We start from the raw sequence: 27,697 nt of genomic DNA, 5'->3' as shown, positions 1-27,697 counted from the left end.
CTATGCTGAAGAGGACATGCCCTTGAAATGGTTGTTTCAACAAGACAATGACCCAAAACACACTAGTAAACGGGCAAAGTCTTGGTTCCAAACCAACAAAATGAATGTTATGGAGTGGCCAGCCCAATCTCCAGACCTTAATCCAATTGAGAACTTGTGGGGTGATATCAAAAATGCTGTTTCTGAAGCAAAACCAAGAAATGTGAATGAATTGTGGAATGTTGTTAAAGAATCATGGAGTGGAATAACAGCTGAGAGGTGCCACAAGTTGGTTGACTCCATGCCACACAGATGTCAAGCAGTTTTAAAAAACTGTGGTCATACAACTAAATATTAGTTTAGTGATTCACAGGATTGCTAAATCCCAGAAAGAAAAAAAATGTTTGTACAAAATAGTTTTGAGTTTGTACAGTCAAAGGTAGACACTGCTATTTTTTTGAACACACCCCTTTCAACTAATTGCCCAATTGCACAGCCTTAAGAGCGTGCATATCATGAATGCTGGGTCTTGTTTGTTTTCTGACAATCTACTGAACCTACTGGTAACTTGTTTGCCACGTAGCAATAAAAAATATACTAAAAACCTTGATTATTCTGGTTAGTCACATTGTACTGCTATTATTTTGAACAAGACTGTATGTACTTTATTTCAGACATTTGATTTCAGACTTTATTTGTAGAAATACACAGCACAAGCACAACATAATGGCAGGTGAAGTGAATTACACTGATTATCTCATCACAGCACCTGTTAGTGGGTAGGATATATTATATTATATTATATTATATTATATTATATTAATTATATTATATTATATTATATTATATTATATATTAGGCAGCAAGTGAACAAGTTGATGTGTTAAAATCAGAACAAATGGGCAAGTGTAAGGATTTTAGCGAATTTGACAAGGGCCAAATTGTGATGGCTTGGCGACAGGGTCAGAACATCTCCAAAACTGCTTCTCTTGTGGGGTGTTCCCGGTCTGTATTGGTCAGTATCTATCAAAAGTGGCCCATGGAAGGAACAGTGGTGAACTAGTGTCAGGGTTATGTGTGGCCAAAGCTCAGTGATGCACGTGGAGAGCATAGGCTGGCCCGTGTGCCATCCCTTTAAAAATGTATCACTTTTCCAGGGGATAACAATATATTTTTTCCTATCAGCAAAGGCGGGGATGTCAAATAATCATCGTCTATTTGGAAGACCTAAAAGCAAAGCCAAGCGCTCCGACACTGTAACTCTAATCCAAATATTCCACTTGTATATTGAAGAACTTTTGACCAATAAATCCCAATTATAGATGAGTCCCAAATGCAATGAGTATCTTACATTTATGGAAGAATTGCTTGGGTCAAACTGACTTCTAAGGAGCTGAGTGATGTGCAATCTATGTACAATCCTAAATTGAAAAGCTGAAGAGACTCTGTTGCAAATAGAGATCTTATTCACCTGCCTCCATACATGATCCCAGAACAATGTAATCTTTTATTGCAGAATTTATCATAGACTAAATCATTTATCAATGTACATCATTTTTTTTATTTGTAATCTTAATTCATGTTCCTCTCAAAATACGTTTCCCTATCTCTTGCAGTGATATCTCTTCTCTGACGGCATACTTACTGGGCCAAGAGTGGGACAACCTGTCGCTCACATGAGATCACAGCGATAGCAAACCAACGATCCAATTGAGCCAGATGGACAAAATCAAGTTTAATGGAAATGTAGCATCTATATGTTCAAGAATTTAATGCAGCAAAAAAGACAAAAGAAGTATGCTAGATCTTGATTTTAATGAGCCTATAAGAAGGCATATAAATGTATAATATTCCAGTAAAGTAATGGGAATAGATTTAAATAAATAAAACCTTTTGTCACAAGTAACAATATTGTTTTTGTTGTTCTACAGTATCAGAATTAATAGTTGTAGAGTACAGATCATATGGGAAAGCAAAAGCAAATCATAAGAGGATGAGGTTATATGTATAAGAGTGCACTTATTCATTGCTCCTAGAGTCCCCTGAGCAGCAGGAGTAAACCACTCAATAGCATGAGCAGATACACAGATGTTGAGACAGCTGGACTGGAGTCAGTGATGCTGGGGAAGATGCTGGGGAAGATGCTAGGGAAGTCTTTGCCCTTAGTGACGACCACAGAAGACGGGGTTGTAGGTGATCTGAGCGTAAAAGATCTGGACTCAGCCTTCCATTTATTCAGAGTAAAGGCCAACTTCAAGTTGTCACCTTTAGAAGAGATACAGACAGGGAAATTATTGTATATGCTTAAAATAACTAGTGACAGTGACCCCCAAAATATATATAATGGAGACAACCCACCACTTGTAAAGATGGCTAGGTCAGTGTAATTGGCCCAGCAGCCACTGAACGGGATGGTGGTGTTTCCGAAAAGCCCCGCTGTTGGATTCTCTTTAGCATCTTTGAGCTCAGCTGACATGGTTAGAGTCGTCACACCCACGGACACACAGTCACCCTGAAAACAGACATGCACAAAAAAGGTTTTCTCCTTATTCAATACCAGGTGTGGTTTCCTAGTAATCACCTGGGCAGGGTTGCACCAGCTATTTCTTACTTAAAGGGTCATAAACCCCCCTGTTTCAGCATAGATCACACCTAAGATTTTAAAAAGGAGTTTAGAGGGTAGTAAGAGGGAAGACAACAACCAATAAAACGCAGACATACTACACACTCATTATACAAATTAATATTAAAATATAAGCGGTAAAGAAAAACAAGTTAGAGGAACTTGATAAACATATAACCCTATGACAATAAACACACCAATCTTATCATTAGACACTACTAACAACAATCATCAACAAATCAAATGAGGAAGAGCATATAAAAGGTCTAATAATAATTCCATTATATTTACGAGCACTGCAATCTCTAAACAAATGACACACATCAGTTTAACACAGAAAGAATAAAGACATAAGTTGTAACTTAGAGCCACTTTATGTCAAGACTAAGCTCCTCACCGGTGCAACCGACCCCTGAAAACTAGCATCACATATTCTTAATGCAATCTCACCGCTGCGTCCAGAGCCATGATGCTGGGCTGCACACTGAGGAGTCCGGGAGACGATCCAGCCACTGGCTGAACCACCACCACCAGGGATGATACCGTCTTGACCGTCTCCACCGGCTTGTCTTCACGGGTCACCTCCTCAGTGGCCACCTGAGAGAAAAACGTTACAGTTCAGATATGTTCTGTGCTTTCCAGTACAGCAACTATTATTGGAGCTTGATCTGATAAAAAAAAAAAAGAATGGACATTCAGGGTTCTGTTCAAGTGAAGCTCAATAAACAGCATTTGTGACGGTGTTGATTACAACAAAAATTTATTTTATCCCTCATTTTCTTTACAAAAAGCAAAAATTAAGGATACGGTGAGGCACTTACGATAAGTAAATGAGGCCAAATTAATGCCGAAAAAAGCTTTTAATTTTATAAAAGCACTTGTATGAATTAGTCAGTTGTATTATGTACTCTAGTATCATTTGAGTTGTAAAGCTGTTTAAAGCATAATTACTTCAGTAGTATTAAGAATTATGGTGTTGTCCATGGTATAATTTCACACAGAATAGGTTAGTAAGTGATTTTTTTTAACACTAAAATCACATTAACACTCATATTGTTCACATCTTGAGATTATACTATCTGTTGTTTAAACCGTGTCCAGATTTATTCATATTACACATTAAATCAAAGCTTTTAAAAAAGTCTCTGGGCTCATGCTGTCCTGGACAACAATATTTGGTAACACTTTAGAATACTGATCCATCATTAATGAAAAACTACACAGGAACAAATGAGCAATGCATTATTTACACTCTAGTAACTACTCTTAACTAACAAGAAACTCTTATGAATATAGTAGTAAGTTATAAAGCTCAGATGAATGTGGTAGTTCACTATTAGCTAAACAATAACTATTTTTCACAACTCACAGAAGACTACTAAGAACTACTGTATACAGGTCCATAATTTACATGAATAATGCATAATATAGAATTAATTACAAAGTGATGGTAATGGTAACCCACTAGTAATGACACAAGTGTTACTAAATCCTTCTAAAGGAATTACTAATGATATGGATCAGTAGAATAGTTATCTTGTTTTTCCACTTTAGAATACTGATCCAAATCATTAGTAATTCATTTTGAAGGATGTAGTAACACTTAAGTCATTACTGGTAACTATAGACTTCACTTTAGAATGAATTATACATTATGCATTATTCACATTATGAACCTGTATACAGTAGTTCTTAGTAGTCCTCTGGGAAGAGTGAAAAAAATAGTAATTACTGATTAACTTATAGTGAACTACCACAATTGGCTAAGTACTATTACTTACTAATTTATTCATCAGAGTTTCTTGTTAGTTAATATCAGTTACTAGAGTATTAATAATGTATTACTAATTCCTTAATTATGGATCAGTATTCTAAAGTGTTACCCAGTATTTTAGCAATTCATAAAAGATGATTCACTGTCTGGCCATCTGGGATTTCGGTATAGAAATAAATGTTAAGATCTTGATTTTTCAGTAGTATTACGGTATACCGTGAGTGTATATTAAAACTTGTTTGCTTTTGTCATCTAATAGATCGCTTGGACCCAAAAACATTGACTCGTGATGTCAAACTTAACAAGCGAATTGAAAAGTGAGTATTTTACTGTTTATGGATTGGTCCCATTCACTTCCATGGTGTTTCACCCACATTTTTACTTGGTCAGTTGAGTTTAATTTGCAAAGAACCAAGAATATTCCTTTAACTATTAACTTTGTTGTATTTCAGTTAACATTTCCAAATGCTGCTTGATGTCATTATAACATTTTAAAATGTTTGGTCATGTGATCAGATTAGGATCTTACATCGTTCCAGGACGGGTCACTGGAAGAGGGTGGAGGAGGAATGATGCCCAGGGATGAAACATTGAAGCCGATAGACTGACTCAGATTGCCCGAGACAGCAGCGCGGCCCAAATCGTCAGCAATGTTCTTCAGGACCGCAAACTGTTGGTCTCCTTCTGCAGATGGAATATAAATATTTATATACATATTGTGATCTAAACTCTATATTTTTCATAGATTTTATTCTTGTTCTTACCAGTGGTGCTATTGGTGGATGTCTGAACAGGGGGCTCCCTGATCTCCACCTGCACCGTCATTCCAGTCGAACGCCTCCTTCTCGCATTAGTGCCCTCACGGATGATGTTGGTGATTCGAATCTTGTTCGCTGGTATTTTCAGAAATAAAGCCAGATTGGTGATCAGTTTTGGCCCGAAGAACTCCGCCTCAGTCATGGCGGGGAGGTTGAAGGCCAGGAGTAAAACTGGGGAGGTGCGGATTTGGACCGGCTCTGAGCCACGAAGTAGTACGTTCAACATTTTGTAGTCCTGGTCAAAGAAGTTGGAGCCGTGACTGGAGCTTAAACTGGGAACGTACTGCCCTGAGGAGTGCAGAGAGAAATCAAAGTAAGAATGGTTGTGTGTTGTTTAGGTTGAAGAATTGACTTCTGGCCTGCAGGGGGAGCTGTATTAATTTGCATTATTGTGCTGTACTATACCTGTATAAGTTGGCTCAAGCAGAGTGTAGTCAGTTTTGCCCGCATTCCACTGAGCATTTGTTGGACCAACCAAATTATTTCTAACGTACACATCCAGCCGTTGAGGGCTTGAGTAAAATACAGCCACCCTGACAGTCTGAGACAACAAATAAGCTATTTAAAATAAAAATCTTTATACATTAGAAGACTAAATGGAGATAAAATATTTAATAACATAATGCAGAATAAAACTAATTAAAATTTCTCCTAATATGCCTTTTATTGTTCTAAACTTTGTATCACCTGTAGATGCTGTGTCTATTGTCAGTACAATGCATCTTACTAACCTCTGATGGTCCAGCATTCAGTAGCATTAGTCTCAGCTTCTGTGGTGTTGTGCTGGTGAAATAGATGTCAAAGGATTTATTAGTGGCCACAATGGCGTGGAAGAGAGATACTCGCTTCTGACACGTGTAGCCAGCGCACCAGCCGTGGTCTTGTGGGCCTGAAACAAGATATTCGCAGTAAGATTAAAATCCAACAATACACAATAAAATATTTTCTGCTTATATAAAATCATAAACTATATTAGGGCTGGGCGGTATGGCCAAAATTTCATATCCCGATATAGCTAATTTGATATCCCGATAACGATATGCATAACGATAAAGCAATTTTTCTGTTAATTCAGTTTATGAATAGTCTATACAAAATTGCTATGTGGAAATGCAGTTTGAAATGATATACAAAACAAATAAAGGTAGTATGGACTACATTTTTATTTTATTTAGAACCTTTTTTCAAGCAAGACTGTTGGTAAAGTTAACACCTGCCTAGGTATGTTAACCGATGACCAATGGCTGACCGTATCAACGTTAACCGATCAAAGTTGTCGGTTGAAAAAAAAAAAAAAGTGATCTCTAAATTAGGCTATTATACAGTGGACTAAACGCTACTACAGTTAGCCATCTCATTCCAAAATCTTTTTGTGTGAAGTGAACATATCCCTCGCACTCAATTTTTCATAACTCACCTGTTTGTACATAATAAACCAATAAAAACATTTGGCGCGAGGTCACAGCGTTTGGGTTTGCGCGCTCACAAGGTTTGCAAAAAGTAAACAGGCTAAACACTCGAGGTTAGAGCCAGGGCAGACGACAGTGAAGCGTGCATTTCGCTTAAGATGGGCTTACATTTGGAAATGTATATTACATCTACATTTCAGTGGTAACACATAAGGTGTTGATCGTCTTACTTTATTATTGTAAGCTCTAACTCGAACTAAAGCGACGTCTCTTCGGAGCTGTCATTTTCTTAAATGAGCCGCGACAATGTTACAAATGAGCTTCTAACGCTAGACAAATGCCTTTATTTTCAACGCGATCACCTTGTACCCAAATCATTTCGAAACTAAGGAGCCATTTGTCCTTAGATTGCAAACAAGCTCCTCGGCGGCGCGTTTGCGGGACTCATGTTTCGCGCTGTGGGGGATTTTAAAAAAGTGACGTGAGTGGTAGGGAGGCGGCAGCGCTAGGACAGTGAGTGTGTGTGTGTGTGTGTGTGAGAGAGAGAGAGAGAGAGCAGGCTCGCAGCTGTTATTTCAAATAGCGCAGCATATTTTAAACTAATCGGTTAACCGGTTTCAACCGGCTAATGAGGCTCGGTGGTCGGTCAAGAAAATGTTGTTTTCGCCATCCCTACCTGCCATTAAAATATTTCAATATATGGCTGGTGTGCCACGCGTAAAAGCCCGTTGCAGCGTCTGTGTCTGAAGTTTGTTTGGAGCGCTTATGCCACCCCTCTGGCATAGGCTAATTACTCTGAGAATTACCCTGGTCTGAACCGCGTCTACTACTCCATGTTTGTTGTTTATGTATTGCAGCGTGCATGGGCATGCCGTGGCGTGAGGTGCATCTTGACATAAAATTCTGCCGTAAACGCCTTATCGTGGCGTAAGCGATAGAGCCTTATATAAAACGATAGACATTTTCTATTGTCTAGACGATATATTTCGTCATATCGCCCGGCCCTAAACTATATGAGTCATACCGTTCACCAAATCCACATATTTGTCCCCAAGGATGGCTACAGGTGAAAGACGTCTGGTCTCTGTGTCTGCATCCAAACTTTCGATGACCAGCATCCTGTAGTTGAGCCCAAAGCACTTGTAGCTCTGCCAGGTGTTCATGTAGGTACAGTTTTCTCTGATCACACCTGCACAGGTCAAACAGCCATGCCATTCGTTAAAATAATCTCCATCATTTTAAGTTCTCTCTCAGATCACTGTTAAAGAAGAACAGCTACCAGATGTACTGTACCTTTGTATGGAGCGATTTGATTCATAGGTATCCGGCTGCCGTTGAGAGAGGTGAGCATGACTTTAGGGATGCGGTAATCGCCCAGTCCATGTCGGGGATCTCCGTTCCACTCGTACTCAGACTGGGGCACCACTGCTCCTACTGCACCCAGGAAACTGCCATCCAGATCTTTCAACATTGTCTTCTTCTTAGCGTCACAGTCCATGTCCACACAATCTGATGGGTTCACCTTACTGAGACGAGAGGGGAAAAAATGTGTAGTTCTCCCAGTCAGGGTCTGTTTTTTCTAATAATGTGTCATAAATGTTAAATACATTTAAACTTTATTAGCTCAAGATAAAAAAAAATTCTGTATATACAGTAAATATCTATTTGAAATAGCCTACTTAATCTAAAGTGTTGAAGCAGCCCCATATGAATCAATCCAATAAATCAAGTTAACCCCAAGTTCCAACTGGGTGAGGTGACTGAGCACCATGGCCCTGTGTTCGCACAACTGATCCAGAGACTGATCCAGAGATAGTTGAGAATGCAAATGCCATGTTTTCTGAGTGGAACAATGGCTGCCTCCCTGATCTTTGTGAAGACTCGGGGCGACAGGGACAGCCCAAAGGGGAACAGGTCAATGGCCGCAAACCAATTTGCGGGGACGGACACACCCGAAGATACGTTTTCTGTGTTAACATTTTGAATGGAAGCTTGTAAACGCCAGATTCAATAATGGTTTGGATGAGCCTGATGGTACAGATGAGCCAGCGAGACAGGCTGAGGAGTGATAGCCAGACTCCCAGATACTGTGCAAGCAGGACCTGCTGGCGATAGAAGAGGGGGATGAGTGGCATTTTTACAGCATCACACACTGCCATCCCTCAGGAAACTGCTCTTTAAGGGAGTACCGGGGAGCCAGCAGCGGTACAGAACCGTTTTTTTCTAAAAGCACATCGTGGCAAGCTCTTGATTGCCTTAGCCTGCTTCTGAATGGTGCATAATAATAATAATAATAATAATAATAATAATAATAATAATAATAATAATATTAGATTTAATTTATAACGCGCTTTTCATTCCGAAGAATCTCAAAGTGCAACAATGGAAAAAGGGGGAAAAAATAACAAAAATGAATAAAAAGTAAAGATAAAGAAAAATACAAAGAATCAACACATAAAAGCCTTTCTGAACAGAAAAGTCTTCAGTTCAGCTTAAAACTGGTCCAGGCTCTGTACTGCTCTCAGCTCACTGGGAAGGTGGTTCCAAAGCCGCGGTGCAGCCGAGCAGAAAGCTCGTTCTCCCATGGAACGAAGCCTGGTGGTGGGGACTTGAAGAAGCAGGTGGCCTGAAGATCTGAGGGTGCAGGTGGAGGATTTCAGAGTGATGAGTTCCTGTAGATATGGAGGTGCATGTCCGGTGATGCATTAATGTGTGAGCAGGAGGATTTTGTAGTCAATCCGGGATAAAACGGGAAGCCAGTGCAATGATTATAGGATGGGAGTTATCTGGTGGAGACAAAGGCATGGACAAGTTTCTCTGCATCTGGAAAGGTTAAAAGGGAACGGAGTTTGGAGATGTTTCAAAGGTGGTGGAAAGAAGTTTTACAAATGTGCTTAATGTGGTCATTGAAGGTCAGCTGTGGGTCAAACCGAACCCCTAGATTTGTGACTGAGGAGGAGAAAGTGATGACCTGGCCGTCAAAGATGAGCTGGGATAAGGGAGAGGAGTGGATCTGATGAGGGGTGCCAACCAGTAGTGCCTCAGTTTTACTGGAGTTCAGCTCGGGGAAGTTAGTTCCTATCCATGCCTTCATCTCCTCAAGACATGTGGTGAGTCGTGACAGAGCTGTGGAGGGGCTCGAGGCAGTTTTGATATAATTTTGGGTGTCATCAGCATAACACTGAAAAGATAGTCCATGTCTGCTGATGACAGGATCGAGGGGAAGCATGTAGAGGATGAATGAGATTGGGCCGAGACCTGACCCCTGCGGAACACCACATGTAACAGGGGGCAGCCTGGACTCACATTCTCCCAATATAACACGCTCAGTCCTGTCAGAAAGGTAGGACTGAAACCACTGCAGTGCTGCTCCAGATAGTCCAACTGTATTATGGAGGCGATCCAGGAAGTTGGTATGGTCCACAGTGTGGAATGCCGCTGATAGGTCGAGGAGAATGAGCAGCGATGGTGATCCTGAATCAGCTGTCATGAGAAGGTCATTTGTCACCCTAAGCAGAGCAGTTTCAGTGCTGTGGGCCGAGCAAAAGCCTGATTGAAATATCTCAAATAAATAGTTGTTTTTTAGATGGTTGTGGAGCTGAGAGGCGGCTTCCTTCTCTAGAACCTTTAACAGGAAGGTGAGGTTGGAGATCGGCCTATAATTAGCAAGGACCTCCGGGTCTAGGGTTGGTTTCTTAAGTATAGGACGGATGACAGCAGTTTTAAGGTCAAGAGGCACATGACCAGTTTTAAGAGAGAGATTAACACACTGGGTGATGATTGGGCTGACAATGGGAATGAACGACTTGAGCACAACAGTCGTGAAGGGATCCAAGTTACAGGTGGACGACTTAATTTTTTTGATGGTTTCCTCAACGTGGCTCTGCTGAACCTTAGTAAAGTGTGGAAGGGATGGCAATCTCCTGGGTGAATGGTTGGAGGACGGTGAAGACAGGGAGGAAGAGCCAGATATTGAAGAGTGAATGTTATTGACTTTAGAAAATTGACTATCTAAAAAAGTCAATAAAGCTGTTGCATCGCTCCACTGTGGTTTCAATAGATGAAGATGACTTCGGCTTCAGGAGATAGTTAACTGTGGAATAAAGCTGCTTAGAGTTTCCAGTATTTTTATTGATGAGGTTGGAATGGAATTAAGAGCGCGTACCCTTCAAGGACTTAAGATAAGCTATTTGATGGTCACGGAAGGCAAGCTTGTGGACAGTTAGACCAGACTGTTTACAGCGGCGTTCCAGGATACAGCCCTCGGTTTTCATTTGCCTCAGTCCCTGTGTGAACCAGGGAGCAGAGCGTTCAAAGTTGACTACCCGTGTCCTGATAGGATCATGGAGGTCAAAAACACTGCTCAGAGATGTATTAGTGATCCACCAGTCCGTCCATTGTTGCAGATACTGGGTTGAAGGTCTACAGTGATGGAGGTTTGGTCAATTTGTTTCAAGTTCCGGAAATATATTTGGCGCTTGGGTCTGATAATAGGCACAGAAAATGTAATGGTCATAGAGACCAACTTGTGGTCAGACACACCCAGATCGTTTATCTCCAGGCTGTTTATGGGGGCCGCGTCGGTGATGACCAAATCTAGGGTGTGGCCCTTGATATGCGTGGGAGCCTTCACATGTTGCTGGAGACCAAGACAGTCAATCAAACTCAGGAACTCAGTTGCAAGATGACAGGAGGGTTTGTCAATATGTATATTAAAATCACCAAGAATAACAAGTCTGGTTGACATGGAACAGAGTGAAGTGACAACATCATGAATTTCAGGGAGAAATGAGGAGTTTGGTTTGGGGGGGACAGTATATGAGAAGAACTGTCATAGAGTATGAGGGTTTACATTTGAAGGCTAAACACTCCATTGAGGTAAGATCAGGCAGTGGCAGGAGAGAAAGTTTCAGTTCATCCCGATGAATGACAGCCAAACCACACCCACGACCGGAGCTAAGGGCTTTTTCCATGTAGCCATAGCCCTGGGGGCAGGCTTCATTGAGCACTGAGTGATCTCCTGTTTTGTGCCAAGTTTCCAGTAGGCACATGAAGTCCAGTCCTTTATCCAAAATATGGTCATTGATGAGCAGGGATTTATGGTGAGGGATTGTGTGTTGAATAAATCCATAGTGGCAGGAGACAGAGCTGATGGTGGATATCTCTGTAAGCTCTGCAGTACACTGTGTTCCACTCCATGTTTTACATTACTCCCAGCGCTAGAGGCTCTGTTGCTACATTTACCCAATGCAGCAGTGTGCTGATGACGTACAGAGTGTCCTGATGCAACACGCGCAGCTGAAGACCAGAGGATTGGGATGATGATGACAATCTTCTACAGTGACATGAAAAGGGGCACCTTATGAGATGGGAGAGTCAAGAAAGCGTATTTTGGCAATGTCTTGGAACACCAAGGTGGACATTGTCTGGCCAAGGGCCTGCACTATGATTTTAACTGTGTCACCCCGCACAGCTCAGCCTGGGCTCAGAACTACCCTCATGAATAATGAGTGCTTTGGCCTACTGTAATCCTCAGGTCACCAAGGCTTATTAGCTGAAGTAGCCCTTTTTCTGGTGGCCACCAGAAGAGAAACTAGATCGGGAATAGGCGATGGGACTCCATTTAAGACACACGAGTTGCTGTGACAACCCATGTGGTCAGCCGGCAGCTTGACAGCACACAGCATGCTGAGCACTTAAGCCCTTACGAGAAAGGCAAGAAAAACAACATATCGATATAGTCATGTTCTCCTGAGAGAACATGAACCACCCACAGTCTCAGCATGCTTATGCCCAGGCATGTAAGACAGCGAAAGTGGCTGTCAAAGGAGGATAGGAAATGACCACATCCAGAAGCCCACGGCTTGAATGACATCTTGAGGTGCACAGGGAAATGGCCGTGGCTCATAAACAGGATGATAGTGCAAGCCTGTTGTGAGCACAGGAGGGTTTGGTTTACTGCACTGGCTCATTTAGTTTAAACTCAAAGTAGATTGGTCTCTCAAAGCAATCCCCAATTCATGCATATATCGAATTTAAATATTATTCAAAATCGATAATCGATTATATTATATATTAGGGGTGACATATATGAGTTAGTTAAAATGAAAATATTTAGTTTTCAGTTGTACAATGTTGTTTAATACCATTTAGACGGCCTGTCTTGCAAATCCCTAATTAACAGTATTATCTTTGTGACATTGACTATAAACTTTTAGTTTACCTCAAATCGGGCCGATGAATGTAAGCCAGAGCATCCTCTGTGCTGTTTATCTTGGCTATCCTCTCAACACTGATTGGATGTTGTAGATCCTCATTTCCCGGGTTGGTCATGAACATGTAATTTGTCTCTTTTAAGCACACACTCTTGAACCCAACAAAAGTTGTGTCTGGAAATAGAATAAGACTAATAAATAGATGCTATTTTTGTATTAGGAAAGTTTTAAACTGAAAATTCATACACATTTTGAAGGAATGTGACTCACCAGAGACAGTCATTAGACCAGCTATGGCAGTATAGCTCATCAGTCCAGGGTGAGGCTTTTGTGGTGCATTATTGTGGCTAGATTCAAATGTCGGCCAAGAAATTCCAGACCTTCCACCTGATGCACACAGAAAATTAGCTTAGAATCAATATGGAAAATGTTTCCAGTAGTGCATAGATGATTCTTTAATATATATTGTACCATTGGGGGGGCGAGGGGCCCTGTGGCTTTTGCTGAGCATAACATAGGTTGTAGTCGTGGACAGACTGCCAGAACAGTTGAAGTTGGGGCTGCTGCCCACAATAAGGACACCCTGTACAGATGTTTTTTAAATTAAAAAATGAGCAGAATAAGAATCATTTATTCTTTTAAGGCCAATTCACACTGCACATAGAGATGCCGACCAACACTGACAGTCACCAGATTACAGTATGTTACATTTCAAGACCCTACAAAAGCCGAAACTGATCTAACAAAAAACTGAATCCTGATGAAGTGTCTGTTGCCGTCTGTTTGCTCTGTGAATTAGTTTTGATCAAAGAGACATCGTATCCTTACCTGTACACTGACTATTTTGTCAGAGTATGCGTGGCTGAGTGAAGGAGGACTGTAGATGAGAGACATGATACCCATTCCATTATCAATCAGACTCACGTTAGAAACCAACACGTTCATGGATACCTGGAATGGGATGGAGGAGAGGAAAACATTAGGGCTCACCAAATCAGTATAGTGCATTTGTGTGACTAGAAATTAAAGGTCCCATGGCATGGGTTGTTTTATTGTTTTATAATGTTTCCTGGGGTGTACTTATATTGATAGTTTGGTTTTTACATAAAAAAATGTCATAATTTAGAAATAAAAGGCATTTTTTCTATACTGATATTAGCCCTCTGCTTAGAATGCTCTGTTTCAAGAGGCGTGTCTGCTGTGAGTCTTCAGTGAAAACACCCACTGTTGTGATTGGCTGACATCTTTGCATTTAAAATTAGATAACGTGCGGATGGGGGTGTGGGTTAGCTGGAGCAGCTGCAGCGCTGCCAGTCGAAAGAGAGACAGACAGAAACGGAGCTGGGGAAAGATTGCTGAGGAAGTGTTATTCTACCAAGTTTTTGAGAGCGCGCGTTTATTTTGAATGTATCTGAGAGCTCTGAATAAACACGAGTGAACTTTGCAATGTTATTTCTCTCACAAAATGCTTTCACCACAGCTAACGACAAACACGACATCGACATGAATACAGTAAGAGCTTCTGTTGAGCATAATGAGCAGCGTCATTCAAACGTGTGATTGACCAATCCAAACATTATGAAGAGTGTTCTTTGAATGCTCTCTCTAGTTTAATCATTTAAATAACAGATTTGTTTCATGCTGCTAACAGAAACAACGTTACGTTGATGGTTTTAGTCACTGGTTTGCTTCACTGATGAATCAAGACGGCCAGCTGCAGGACTGACAGTTTTAAGCGATTTAGAAAGAAAGTCTGTGTGAACTTGAATGATTAGCTACACATCAGAACTCATTGATCCCAGATCAGGCATTAATGAACACTGTTACTCACTGTTTGTGGTGGTGCTGTTGAATCCGTATGGTTAAGCCTGTGCTGCTGACGTCCACTGATAAACTGAATCCTTACTCTACTAATTCTCTGGGCGGGCAAAGCAGAGGAAGGGGCGGTAACCTTAACTGGTATGACGTCATAACAGGAGAATTCAAAATCAGCTCATCTGAGCTCTCAGTTTCTCAAAGGTAGAGAAAGACAGCCTGAACTCGTTTTATACTGATCAAAATTTCTAGCGACTTGGGCACAACATTCAGGCCAGGGGAACTCATATTAATGTTGAAAAACCTCATAAAATAAAAATGTCATGCCATGGGACCTTTAATAATTTATCTGACCAATAAAACACTTGGCTTTGCAGTTACTTTAGGGCATTATATTAATAAGTTTGCAGATCCTTTATCATACTTGAACATAAATGCCAAAATCAAAGCTCCTCCAGACAGTGAAGCCCTGGATTTGAGAGCAACCAGCAAGTCCATCTTTATTCATGTAGAGTCCGTACAGACCGCCGTGCGCCTCATTCTGACTCCATTGAGCAACTGAATTTGGAGATCCTTTTGACATATTGTTGGAATACGTGAATAAATTAGTAATAAAGTTAGTATTAAAAAATTATAATTTAATTGCATAGTAAATTGTAATCTTTAGCAATTTTCTAAATTAATATTTTTTTACTGTACATTATTTAAAAAAAAAAAAAAATTGGCTTCTATACCTGGGCATGGTTCCCCATCAATTCGGAATCCCACTCGTTCATAGCCAGCAACAATATTTCCTTGAAGAATTGCATTGGTTGCCTCACTCACCTACAACATCAACAGTAAATCAGTTATTTAACTAGTACTAATCTATTCAGCCAGAATTATAAAAATCTAAAACTGATTTTTTGACATGTACCATGATAATATTGTGGGTTTTCTTTGAATATGTACGATACCATTCTTGTACCATGATATGCCATCAAAATGGGGAAAAAATGTGTTCTTTAAGGGTTACCTCAATGGCTGCATTCCATTCAAAGTTCAATTCCTCCGCTCTGCCGTTGTACGATCCAGGCCACAGTGTCAGGGTAACCAAGTTCCTCCGGATGGCATTACTGTCACCCCAGACTCTGATTCCTTGGAGATTTGAATAATAATTGCAGAACTGAAAAGTGCTTAATCATATTCCATAATGATTACATTTTGTTTAATAGTATTTTCTTTTTGTGCAAAGAGTGAAGCTGCTAATGAATCTGCACCTTCTCCAACAGTGTGATGGATCACGTTGTCATCAATGTTCAATCCATCTGTTCCAAAAACACCAATAGCAGGAGCAAAGCCATCATGGAAAGCGCATCCCTTGACATAAGACTCACCAACCACCTAAATATATTGTGACAGTGAGTATTTGAAAGGAACGTGTGAAAATCAGGAATGGACATGTACTGTATCAAGACTTTCTCTCACCCCTCCCAGGTTATAAAACACCAGCGAGTAACGTGGGTCTGACGGGTCGTTCCATCCTTCCTGCCCGGTGAGATAGAATTGAACATTTCTGATCTGTGCTTTTCCTGTAAGGCAAGTCATCATCAGATTAAGTGAGTTTTCATTACTTGCACTGTGCTGAAAAGGTCTGTTTAGCAAGTGATGTTATGTGCAAATATAGAAATATCATTATGACATTAAGTTATTTGAATATGCTTGCAATATTTTTTTCTTTTATTAAAACAACAAAACATATACATTTGTACATGAAATGTCTCAATTAAATGCATCAATTTATGTAAGAATGTGAGTATTTCATAAAGATTATACCTCTGTAATCGATCCCTCCACTGGAGAAGGTTCCCACCAGAACTCTGGCTCCATAAGACTGCGAGTACATTTCTTTATACTCCTGACCAATGATCTTGATGTTCCTGGTCAGTAAAGCCACATTACCTGCAAGCTGATAACTTCTTGAAGTACCTGGCACACTGTAGCTCTCCCCTATACAGCCAAACACATTTGATATTAATTGAATGTAATTATTTTACAAATAAATAATTATTATTCAGCAGGCATGCATTCAATTAATCAAAAGTGACAGCATTTATAATGTTACTTTATATATTTCCATATGTACAATGCATCCTGATTTCCACAGAAATGGTTAAGCAGCAACTGTTTTTAACACTGATAATAAGAAATATGAAGTCTGCTTTTACATGAACTATAATGACATCCCATTTTTAATCCGTAGGGTTTAAAGGGTTAGTTCACCCAAAAATGAAATTTATGTCATTAATGACTCACCCTAATGTCGTTCCACACCCGTAAGATCTTCGGAACACAGTTTAAGATATTTTATATTTAGTCCAAGAGCGTATCTAAGTGTAGGCACACTATACTGTCCATGTCCAGAAAGGGAATAAAAACATCATCAAATTAGTCCATATGTGACATCAGTTAGTTAATCAGAATCTCTTGAAGCATCGAAAATACATTTTGGACTTTATTCAGCATTGTCTTCCCTTCCGCGTTTGTTTTCAAACCACAAATAAAGATTCAAACGGTCTTGAATCTGCGTATTGATTCATGATTCGGATTGCCAATGTCATGTGATTTCAGCAGTTTAACACGTGATCCAAATCATGAATCAATACAATGATTCATAACCGTTTGAATCTTTATTTGTGGTTTGAAAACAAACGCAGAAGAGAAGACAATGCTAAATAAAGTCGTAGTTTTTTGTTATTTTTGGACCAAAATGTATTTTCGATGCTTCAAGAGATTCTAATTGACTAACTGATGTCACATATGGACTACTTTGATGATGTTTTTATTCCCTTTCTGGACATGGACAGTATGGTGTGCCTACACTTAGATATGCTCTCAGACTACATCACGATACCACACTTAAATTCCCTGGAGAGGTGTCCTAATATTACCTGTTTTTAACACCTTTATGATACAGCATCATGGCTTAATGACTATTATTGCATTGTGGCATTGCCTATAATCTAGGCCACTAACCGATGTGTGTGTATGATAAAGGCTGGTCCAGAGTCAGTGTGCGGCCATAATCTGAGATTGCTGAGATGGTGCGGATTTCTGTCTGCTGAGGGTCATAGCTGGTGGTGGACAGCAAGATCTTCTCCCCAACCTGGAGGAAACAAAGTGTTTTCAAAGTGCTTACAGAGAGTGTATTCAAACAAAGATAATAATGATTCAGAGCAGAAATGCAGCTTGGAATCTAAATGGCATCACCAAATCACAAGAGGATGTTCAGTAGTCCTTTTAAGTTCTCTGTTCTTTTTTTGTTGTCAAAAAGCTTCTTACCTTCCAGTCCACAGATTCCTGTAGAGAGAGAGTGCGGTTTCCTGCCTGGGACGTGCTAGCTAGCTTAGTGTGATACACATTGTGCGGCATACCATAAAGTTCAAGAGATCCAAACACACCTAGAAGACAATGTTCCCACTCAAATCAAAACTTTGTTGGCAAACATTTGAGAATGTCTCTGATGCAAATATGAGATTTCTTAATTTTTATTCATGATGATTTACCTAGAACTTTGGACCCTTGGTTTAGTCCAGATGGTAATAGCCAGTCTGGTGTGGAATGGCTTCCTCTAAGTATGATCTGTAGTTGACCTCTGAAGGGTTCATTAGGCCACCCCGCTATCATACGTCCTCCCTAATTGAATTGAACATGTACATATAGAGTAAGTGTCTTTAGTTTGGACAAAATTAAGTTAAATTAGCACACAGGAAGAGTCAGTGGTTCTGATTTGGTGTTCTGATCCTAGGATATCTATAGCAGTAAGATGCAGTTTAGATGTAGTCACATGCTTACTTGAATGGAGATGTATGTAGCAATCAGTACAATGTTTTTATATTGAGAAACACTGCTGGTGGAGGTGCCATTGTTTGTGTCTGGAATCTCCAGAACTCCAACTATTTTCAACTTGTTCAGGGAGGGGGCTACAATATCCAGAACCATCCAAATGCCTTCAAGACATGATTGGGACATTAAAAAAAAATAGCACACCATATTGATAAATAGCTTTTTCTGTCATTAAAGATGCTTACCAGCTGGAATGACCACATCAGAACCTTCTTGTGGCACTTTGAAGTTATTCTCTGAGCTTGACCGCCAAAATGATGTGTTTGACCAGAGGCTAAACCCAACATGATATGTTTTATTAGCAATGTCAATGGATACAATAAATAATAATAATAATAATAATAATAATAATAATAATAATAATAATAGAGTGATTATTATTATTATTATTATTATTATTATTATTATTACAAGTATTAGCATGTGTGTGCTAACATACACATAGATGAAGTTTGCAGGTCTGTGGCTAGTTGTGTTGTCTGGATTGGCAGGACCAGGTTGAGGTATAGGATTAACTACAGGACCAGGTGGAGGGGTAGGTTGAATACAGTTGGGATAGTAACACTTATACACACTGAAGTAGAAATATCTGTCAACAGTTGAGCGGTCCACACTGTTCCTCCTCCTCCGGCTTGTCACACTGTCTCTTCCAGACACTGTAGACACAAACTCAAAATTTTACTTATTTTGCACATTACTGAACAGCTTTGAGTATGATACTGAGTGTGTCCTCTTTAAATACAAAGACAGCATAGATGTCTTGGGTGGATAGATGAGTAGTTTTACCCATGTAATAGAGGCTTCTGGATGACTGGTTGAAGTACCAGTCCCCATTTACATTCGCAGTGGAGTTTAGGGGCAGGGAGGAACCATTCCTGTAATCTATAATGTGGAAGCGGTCAGGTGTCTGAGTCAGGTTGTGATTTATGATTATATAATTTGCTGGCTGTCATGGAGAAAGAGAAAAAAATTACTTGCTAAATAACAACCTAAATTAAATGGAACGTAATTATTTTATTGTACAAGGGATGTCATACTAAAACCCCCAAAAAACATCTTAAAATGAATGACAACAATATAAGTTCAACTTTTCAAAATGTTCAACTTTTCATTTGAAAACATATTGAATTATTTAGTAATGTGTAGTGTGCACATTTACCTTAAAACCGTAGACCATTCCATGGTATGCAAGGGAAGAGATTTGGGAAGCACTATCAAAATTCCAGTTATAGGTTTGGCCAGTGGGCAGCATTGCCATCCATCCAAATGTGTGAGTTACGAGTTTTTCAAGGAAAGGAAGCACGCATTTCCCTAAAGAGAGGTATGACATTGAGAGTATTTGTGCCAACAAAGATGCTTTCTAAACATCACCGCTCACTTCAACCCAACAAACACAGAATGCTCCCAAATGTTAATGTACGGAATCTGTAGTCATTTATTTATTTATTTTTGGTCTAGAATCAATAAGTTATTTTTTCAGGGGTGGGATGAGGGGTTCTACGATTTTTCCTAAACACAGAACATCCTGAAAACCAAAAATGTACATTCAAAAAGAATTTTATAGAAACATGTCTAATTATGCTACACATTTTATTTCATGGCTCAATCGCCCAGATTATTTTATCCTACCATATGAATTCGTCAGAATCACATTTTTAGCCTGAAGTGAATATGGTGAGGGACTGAAGACGACCAAGCGATGGAAGTTAATGGTGTTGTCACAAACTACAGCAGGGACGCCAACACTCCATTCTGTTGCCGGAAAGCAGCGTCTCGGGTCAAGTAGATTATTCCTTGGTACCACCTTGTAGCTAACATTCCCTTTTAAAAAATACATAAATATTTATATTCATTATTATATATTTTTTTAATCTTACCAATGCTTTGGTAATGCAAAGTTTGAGTTTTACCATACCAATAAAGCTTTGTATCCTTTCTTGAGTCTTTTTATGACCTGAATAAAGTTATCATGTATCTATATATTGAAATATCTAATGTTTCTATACCTGTCAGGGACCCGTCAGTATCTACTAGCGCCACCTCATGCTCCCATCTGAACCAGGCCTTGTTGGGTGACTGATAGAACTGGATCCCACTGAACCTTGCGCTCCAGCCTCCACAACGGTATGTGCAGGTTCCAACTATTTCTGCCACCCCAACTGCAGCACACAATGGACGGTTGAAGTTCACAAACTTTGTGTTGATGACGCTCATACCATCATCCAGGGGCAGGACGACACCACGAGCAGTGCAGTAGTCACTCCCCAGTCTCAACTCATCTACATGACCCACCATGGTGCTGTTGACCACGGCGGCCCCTCCATCCAGTCCCCATCCACTGACATACGGCTGGATGATCCTCTTGGCCTCCACTCCTGCCTTCTCATTATTGACCATTAGGAACTCACTGAACTGGACTGCTCCTACATTCACCCACTCAGCACCTTTCTCATTGTTCCAGGAAGTGAAGCGGCGGAAGACTGCTGGCGCTGGTGTAGAGAAGCTGCAGCTGCCAGTACGCATTGGGAAATACTCTTGGAAGATCCACAAGCCAAACCAGCCCTGTGAATGGACCGTATTGTTGAAGAACTCTCCTAGTGGTACTCTCTTCTGACAGATGTTGACATCATACGAAGGGCCATCTGGATGATCATGCATGCGGTACCAGAAGCCGAAGTGCGTCCCACCAGCTGCAACATTGTGCCTAATAATGTTATTAGGGTTGGTGACCCAGTATGCAGCTGGAGTTACGTCGTCATTTAGCAAACTGGTGCTCTGTTTTACAAATATTGCCAGATTGTACTGGAGAATGTTGCCGGTCTCAATGCCGTCCTCGATAAAGAAGGCTCCGCCCATGATATTGTAGATGACGTTACGCTCCACCAGCAGGTTGTGGGTGTTGTGGATGGTGATGGCACGGTTGTAGGACTGGTGGATCGCACATCCACGAACGTAAGACTTAAACTTAACATCACCCATTAGATGCCAGTGGATTGGGTAACGTCCCAGACGGAACGCTTGTCCAACATTGAAGAGCTAAAGGAAGACAAGAATAAACATAATACCATGATTGAATTTCATGGAAAATATGGTCTTAAAGGTCTCCAAGAATTTTGAAACAAATGTTTTTTAAACTAAATTAATGTTAACCTCGACATATTCAATTCTGCCAATTGCCAAATTTTGGTTCGGTTGTGGTGCGTGGAACATAATGCAGCCACCAAACTGGTCACTTCCTACTTCTTCTCCAAACCTACCCTGGAAACAAGTTTGGGTGGCAAATTCCCCTGAAAGAAAAATAATTTTTGATTAAAAAAAAATACAATTTAATAAAATAGCTAATCACATGACTTTCAGCTGTTTGTCTTTCCATCCACAGCTGAGGAAATAACATCCAAACCTGTATTGAATCCATCAGGGCAAGCTGCAATCTGATCATTCCACTCCACGTTGTTGGATCCACGGACAACAATGTTTCTGGTAAGAAGGCCCACCTCTGCTCTCGCTTCAAAAATGGTCCCATCAGGCAGTGTGACAGACACACCAAGATGAGTGTATCTCAGTGGTTTGGTCAGAGTGAGGGTCCGTCCGTCAGCTGAAACTGAGGCAATTCTCATCAACTCATTCTCCCGCTGACTGTGTCTGTAAATTCAGTCAAAACATATTTTTGATTATTAGCATTAGCACAGACAACATTTTTGCATAATTTTCCCACCATATTTGTATAGCATTTATCATATTCAATTTGAGCAAGAACATTTGAAAACTAAGTTTAATTTTTTTACCCATAAAACAAAACAAATATTACCTAAAACAATTCTAAAGTCAAATTAATTAATTTGCAACCAATTTATTGAGAACTGCAAAAAAAAAAAAAAAGGTTCAGTTTCTGTAACAAGTCAGTGGCTTCAATTAAATAAACCTGAAACTGAGTTTCACTGTAGATTTAGGTTGTGCATCAATACCTATGCCCAGTGGAAGCGATGACAATTTCGTCACCAGTCTTCCATGTGACGGCATTCATCAGTGTCAGCGTGTTGGAGCCATTTTGTGCAGTTTGAGAAAGGCGAGTCCACGGCATAGGGATGGGGATGCCTGGAGAAGTAGGATTGTAGTTAAGCTCTGAACAAAATCCCTCACTGCAGGGAAGGGATTTGCACTATGGTGTCTGTATCAGGTAAATTTAGCACTTCTGTGAAGCCCACAAAGGGGCTTTCTGACTTAATTAAGCCTTCTGGGAATGCAACCAACAGTCATTCCTATATTTGTAAGGATGACTTAATTTAGTTTTTTGCAGTTTTGCTGTCTTTGTGACCTTTTAGTTGCACATTTTCTCTATCACTTAATTCAAGTTAGAAACAACAAGTAATAATTATAATAATACAAATAAAAATAAATTATAGTTTCAGACAGGTACAGGACAGGTATATGTGAAATGTTTATAGTTATGCATTTTGCAGATAATTTATTATTTACACTGCCATGGGTCAAACACAAACACTTTTTTGTGCATTTTAGCAGGGCAGGTAAAAATCTGAACCAGGCTTACTGGGCCAGAAAAAAAGTATATATTATTTTTAAAAAACAGTCAGCCTGGTTCAGATTTTTACCTGCCCTGTTAAAATGGCATCAACACATCTCAAACAAATTGGAACAAAGCCATGTGTCCCACTGTGTGGCATCCCCTCTTATTTTTATAACAGTCTGCAAACGTCTGGGGTCTGAGGAGACAAGTTGCTCAGGTTTAGGAATAGGAATGTTGTCCCATTCTTGTCTAATACAGACTTCTATTTGCTCAGTTGTCTTAGGTCTTCTTTGTTGCATCTTCCTCTTTATAATGCGCCAATCTTTTCTATGGGTGAAGGATATGGACTGCAGGCTGGCCATTTCAACACCCAGATCCTTCTACTAAGCAGTCATGATGTTGCAATTGATGCAGTATGTGGTCTGGCATTGTCATGTTGGAAAATGCAAGGTCTTTCCTGAAAGAGACGACATCTGGATGGGAGCATATGTTGTTCTAGAACTTGGATACACATTTCAGTATTGATGGTGCCTTTCCAGATGTGTAAGCTTCCCATGCCACACGCACTCATGCAACCCCATACCATCAGAGATGCAGGCTTCTAACTGAGCTTTGATAACAACTTGGGTTATCCTTGTCCTCTTTAGTCCGGATAAAATGGTATCCCAGTTTTCCAAAAATAACTTCAAATTTTGATTTGTCTGACCACAGAACAGCTTTTAAATTATTGCAATATAAAAATATATCAATTTTTTTTATGTTAGGTGTGATTAATCGCGGAAATGTGTGATTAATTCGTTTTTTTTTTAATCAACTGTCAGCACTAATGTATATGTATGGATAGAGTTGGCAAAGCTACATTTTCAGCCTCATTACGCAAGTCTTTAGTGTCACCTGATTCTTCAGAAATCATTTTATATGCTGATTTGTTGCTTAAGAAACATTTATTATTAATAACATGGAACATTATTGTTAAAAATAATTTATTTTACTATTAATGCTGAGAACAGTTGTGCTTCTTGATATTTTTGTGGAAACTGATGCATTTTTCTTTGATGAATAGGAAGTTCAAAAGAACAGCCTTTATTTGAGATGCAAATCTTTTAACATCATAAATATCTTTATATACTGTCCTTTTTGGTCAATTTAAGGCATCCTTGCTGAATACAGTAATAATTTATTTTCAAAATAATCTTACTGCCTATTTTTGAATGATAATGAATATTAAATAAATTAAAAATATTTATTTGTATAAATATTTAATATAATAAATAGTTATACACATTTTAATTATACCAAATTCACTAAAAATACATTGGAACCTGAATAGTTGTTTATTTCCATACCATGCAGATCCAACACCCCTTCTCTGACAGCCAGGGTCTTGGTGCCATAGACAGGAAGTTCTGTAGAACGCAGGTGTCCATGCAGTGTGATGATGGCCTTGTGCTGGAAGGGGGCCTCTTCTGTTCCGATCTGCAGAGCTCCACCATCTGTGATCAGAATATTCTCTGCCTGCAGCTCAATATCTGCCTCATCAAAAATCAGTCGCCCGCCTAAATAGAAAAGAGACATTCACAGAACTATAAGTGTAAGTGTACCAAGGCTTTGTTTAATGCAGGTAGTATTTCTCTAAATGAGCATACCCTGGATGAGGAGCATCTTAAGGACTGGGGTGCTGGTGTCCAGGAGGATGGTCTGGCCAGCAGTGATTACAGCAAACATGCCCTCCTCAGGAGGGGAGAGACCACCCCATGTATAGGGAGATGACCATACGTCAATGTAGAAGAAGGTAGCATTATTCTGAGAGAGAAAAGAGACATTCCTGGCAGTAAGTGTAAATGTAAATAATCATAATCACACAATTAGATATATATAAAATGAGAATACATAAGTATTTAGTTTGTCACTGTGTTGTTTAAGATCAAATATATTGATGTCACATTTGCTGTTACCATTCTGGCAATTCCTCTGTTCCCCAGCTGGACTCGAACTTGAGTTTCTTGAGATTTGGGCTGAGAGTTGGTCACACAGATGATTTGCGACTCATTGGCCGACTGAACATCGCAGACAGACCCCGCGATTGTGACGGTCACTTCATTGACATTTGAGCTACATGTGAGATTAGGAAGAGAAAAGCCAGTGGACATTAGGATTTAAAAAGGATTCTGTCAAGGATTCTGTTTTAGTAGATGTGAGATAGTGTACACATTGTATGGTCCACTTTTATAATACTTATGGTACTTTTTGTGATTAACAGCACCTGGTCAACATTGAGTGAATGTTTATGAATAGCTGCTCTAATATTATGCCTAACGTCTCTTTGTGTTACAGGTTTGGAATGACATGAGGGTGAATAAATGATGGGTGAATTTTCATTTGTGGGTGAATTGTAAAAAAAATAAAAATGAAATGGACTTGTATTGACCAGGGTTATTACCCTTAACTAAAACTAAAACTATTAAGCATGCTTGAACTTCCAATTACCAAATTTTATTTTTAAGTGAACTAATGTTTTAAAATAAGTTGAAGTTGAAGCAATAAAATTACTATCTATAAATAAATAAAAATAAATAAAATAAACCTAAATAGTAATATATTTAAAAAAAATTAAACTATAAAAATAAACAATATAAAAATAAAAGCTAATTCATAATATATATATAAAATATAAAATAATAACACTGGTATCGGCTGTACAATACATATAAATGTTATATTTAGAAACACGAATGTCCCAGTGAACACTGTATCTAAGCATGATTGAAGGACAATCAGCTACAATGCAAGTTCTGCACCTGAAACCTGAGCCGGTAATTGTGAGTCTGGTGCCTCCAGCAGTTCCTCCTCTGCGTGGTGTAACGTTGGTGATAACAGGGGTCAGGGAGGATCTGTAAGTATAGCTGTTCGTGAGGTTGACGGTGTCACCTCCATTCATCACTACGACTGTGCAGGCACGCTCTGCTTCACTTCCTGCAAGGGGCGACAGCAATCAGCAGGCAGACTGATGTTTCTGAGCTGTCACATTTGTCATCTTCTCTAAGTGACTGATGTCTGTCAGTATAATTATTTCTGGTATGTTTTGATTTTGTAGAAAAAACTATGTACTGACAGTTCAGATGTAGAAATAATGACTTTGATGGATTAAGCTTTGTAATGCTAACTGAACATTTCTAGACACATACGCTTTTAAAGCTTTTAAACTGATACATGCCATCGTTGGGTGGGACCTCGCAGTTCAGATGGGTAGATGAGGAGTTCTGCAGGTGCACGGCACACTCTCTGTTACAGATAAGGACTCTTGTGATGTTTGGGTCAAATCCAGTGCCCTGAACGGCAACAACAGCTCCTCCAGCATAACTTCCTATATCAAGACAGAGCAAAGGCATCATGTAGTGTCTTATTACCCTGTAATCTTGTGTGAATAATACAGCAAATATGGAAAAGTTCTAGTTCTGATTCAGGACCCAGAACTTTCAGTGGACATAACAAAGCTGTCCCTAAAATTACCAAGAATTCCATGGGCCCAACAGTATACAAAAATGATCAACATTAACAACAATTTTTGTTTCTGATTTATGCATTTGGCAGCAAACAATTCACTGCATAAATACAATTCATAATCACATTTAACTGAAAGTTCATGTTTTGTTTTTCCATGATGAGAACAACCCACAACCTGACCAATTTGGCACATATATTTGACAAATAAGCGTGGACAAGAAAGGTTTAGTTTGATTGACATCAACAACAAAGCATACTCCATCGCGTGATAGTTCACCCAAAAATTTAATACCATATACCCTGGGTGTATATGGCATTCTTCTTTCAGACAAATACAATCAGAGTTATATTAAAAAAATACCCTGGCTCTTCCAAGGGTTATAATGGCAGTGAATGGTATATGAGATTTTGAAGCGCATGCATCCAATCTAAAAGTTCTCCACACGGCTCCAGAGGTTTAATAAAGGCCTTCTGAAGCAAATCAATGCTTTTTTGTAACAAAAATATCTAAATCTTTATAGTATAAAATAACTAGCTTCCAGCAGATGATCGTACACAAGTCGACTTGAGGTAAAAGATTAACCTGACCTGATGCATGACATTGATGAATACAGAAGCGCAGAGGAAAGAGCAAAATAAAACACAGGTCACGAATTAGAAAAAACAAGATTTTTTTTCCGAGAAACGTCAGAATTATGAAATAAGAGAGGAGGGGCTTGAGTTTGTTTGAATCGCACAAACAATCTAATTTACCATTCACTGCCATTATAATGCTTGGAAGAGCAAGGTCATTTTTACATATAACTCAGATCGTGTCTAAAAAAAGAAAGTCATATACACCTAGGAGGGCTTGAGGGTGAGTAAATGATGGAACTAACCATTTAAGTGTTTTCCTCCTTTTGTGTTGGATTGCCATACATTCATACTATTAAAATATACTATTAAAATAAGTAGTAATATTTTAAAAATTTGGGATCAGTAAGATTATAATTTTTTTTTTTTTTGGAAATAAATTAATTTTATTGATACTTTTAAATTGATCAAATGCAAAAGTAAAGAGCTCTATAATGTACATAAAATTCCTATTTCAAATAAATATTGTTTTTGTATTTAAAAAACAAATCAGCATATTAAGGTAATTTCTAAAGGA

At 39.3% G+C, this 27,697-nt stretch overlaps 1 protein-coding gene across 1 annotated transcript in view; it reads right to left on the bottom strand.

Moving 5' to 3' along the window:
• Positions 1–1,661: 1,661 nt before the first annotated feature.
• LOC137047387 (fibrocystin-L-like) overlaps positions 1,662–27,697 on the bottom strand; it is a 61,748-nt gene continuing 35,712 nt past the window's right edge. Inside the window, exons 40-76 of the mRNA XM_067425021.1 lie at positions 26,254–26,407; positions 25,842–26,012; positions 24,999–25,155; positions 24,690–24,846; positions 24,390–24,599; positions 22,484–22,613; positions 21,919–22,160; positions 21,669–21,805; positions 20,525–21,554; positions 20,148–20,339; positions 19,678–19,829; positions 19,305–19,464; positions 18,958–19,174; positions 18,704–18,792; positions 18,468–18,622; positions 18,179–18,308; positions 17,955–18,073; positions 17,649–17,778; positions 16,449–16,622; positions 16,101–16,204; positions 15,893–16,016; positions 15,649–15,770; positions 15,368–15,458; positions 15,058–15,206; positions 13,647–13,769; positions 13,290–13,401; positions 13,089–13,205; positions 12,827–12,992; positions 7,897–8,129; positions 7,628–7,792; positions 5,926–6,083; positions 5,600–5,735; positions 5,141–5,482; positions 4,906–5,060; positions 3,053–3,199; positions 2,338–2,491; positions 1,662–2,244 (exon numbers count right to left, since the gene is read on the bottom strand). Of these exons, the coding sequence (XP_067281122.1) occupies positions 2,012–2,244; positions 2,338–2,491; positions 3,053–3,199; positions 4,906–5,060; positions 5,141–5,482; positions 5,600–5,735; positions 5,926–6,083; positions 7,628–7,792; positions 7,897–8,129; positions 12,827–12,992; positions 13,089–13,205; positions 13,290–13,401; positions 13,647–13,769; positions 15,058–15,206; positions 15,368–15,458; positions 15,649–15,770; positions 15,893–16,016; positions 16,101–16,204; positions 16,449–16,622; positions 17,649–17,778; positions 17,955–18,073; positions 18,179–18,308; positions 18,468–18,622; positions 18,704–18,792; positions 18,958–19,174; positions 19,305–19,464; positions 19,678–19,829; positions 20,148–20,339; positions 20,525–21,554; positions 21,669–21,805; positions 21,919–22,160; positions 22,484–22,613; positions 24,390–24,599; positions 24,690–24,846; positions 24,999–25,155; positions 25,842–26,012; positions 26,254–26,407 (6,737 nt within the window). The 3' untranslated portion in view covers positions 1,662–2,011. The remainder of the gene's footprint in view (positions 2,245–2,337; positions 2,492–3,052; positions 3,200–4,905; positions 5,061–5,140; positions 5,483–5,599; positions 5,736–5,925; positions 6,084–7,627; positions 7,793–7,896; positions 8,130–12,826; positions 12,993–13,088; positions 13,206–13,289; positions 13,402–13,646; positions 13,770–15,057; positions 15,207–15,367; positions 15,459–15,648; positions 15,771–15,892; positions 16,017–16,100; positions 16,205–16,448; positions 16,623–17,648; positions 17,779–17,954; positions 18,074–18,178; positions 18,309–18,467; positions 18,623–18,703; positions 18,793–18,957; positions 19,175–19,304; positions 19,465–19,677; positions 19,830–20,147; positions 20,340–20,524; positions 21,555–21,668; positions 21,806–21,918; positions 22,161–22,483; positions 22,614–24,389; positions 24,600–24,689; positions 24,847–24,998; positions 25,156–25,841; positions 26,013–26,253; positions 26,408–27,697) is intronic.

Source organism: Pseudorasbora parva, chromosome 19 (assembly GCF_024679245.1).
Source record: "Pseudorasbora parva isolate DD20220531a chromosome 19, ASM2467924v1, whole genome shotgun sequence".
Lineage (NCBI taxonomy): Eukaryota > Metazoa > Chordata > Actinopteri > Cypriniformes > Gobionidae > Pseudorasbora > Pseudorasbora parva.
The sequence above is the reverse complement of the archived record's forward strand: the minus strand, read 5'-3'. Positions and strand labels throughout refer to the sequence as shown.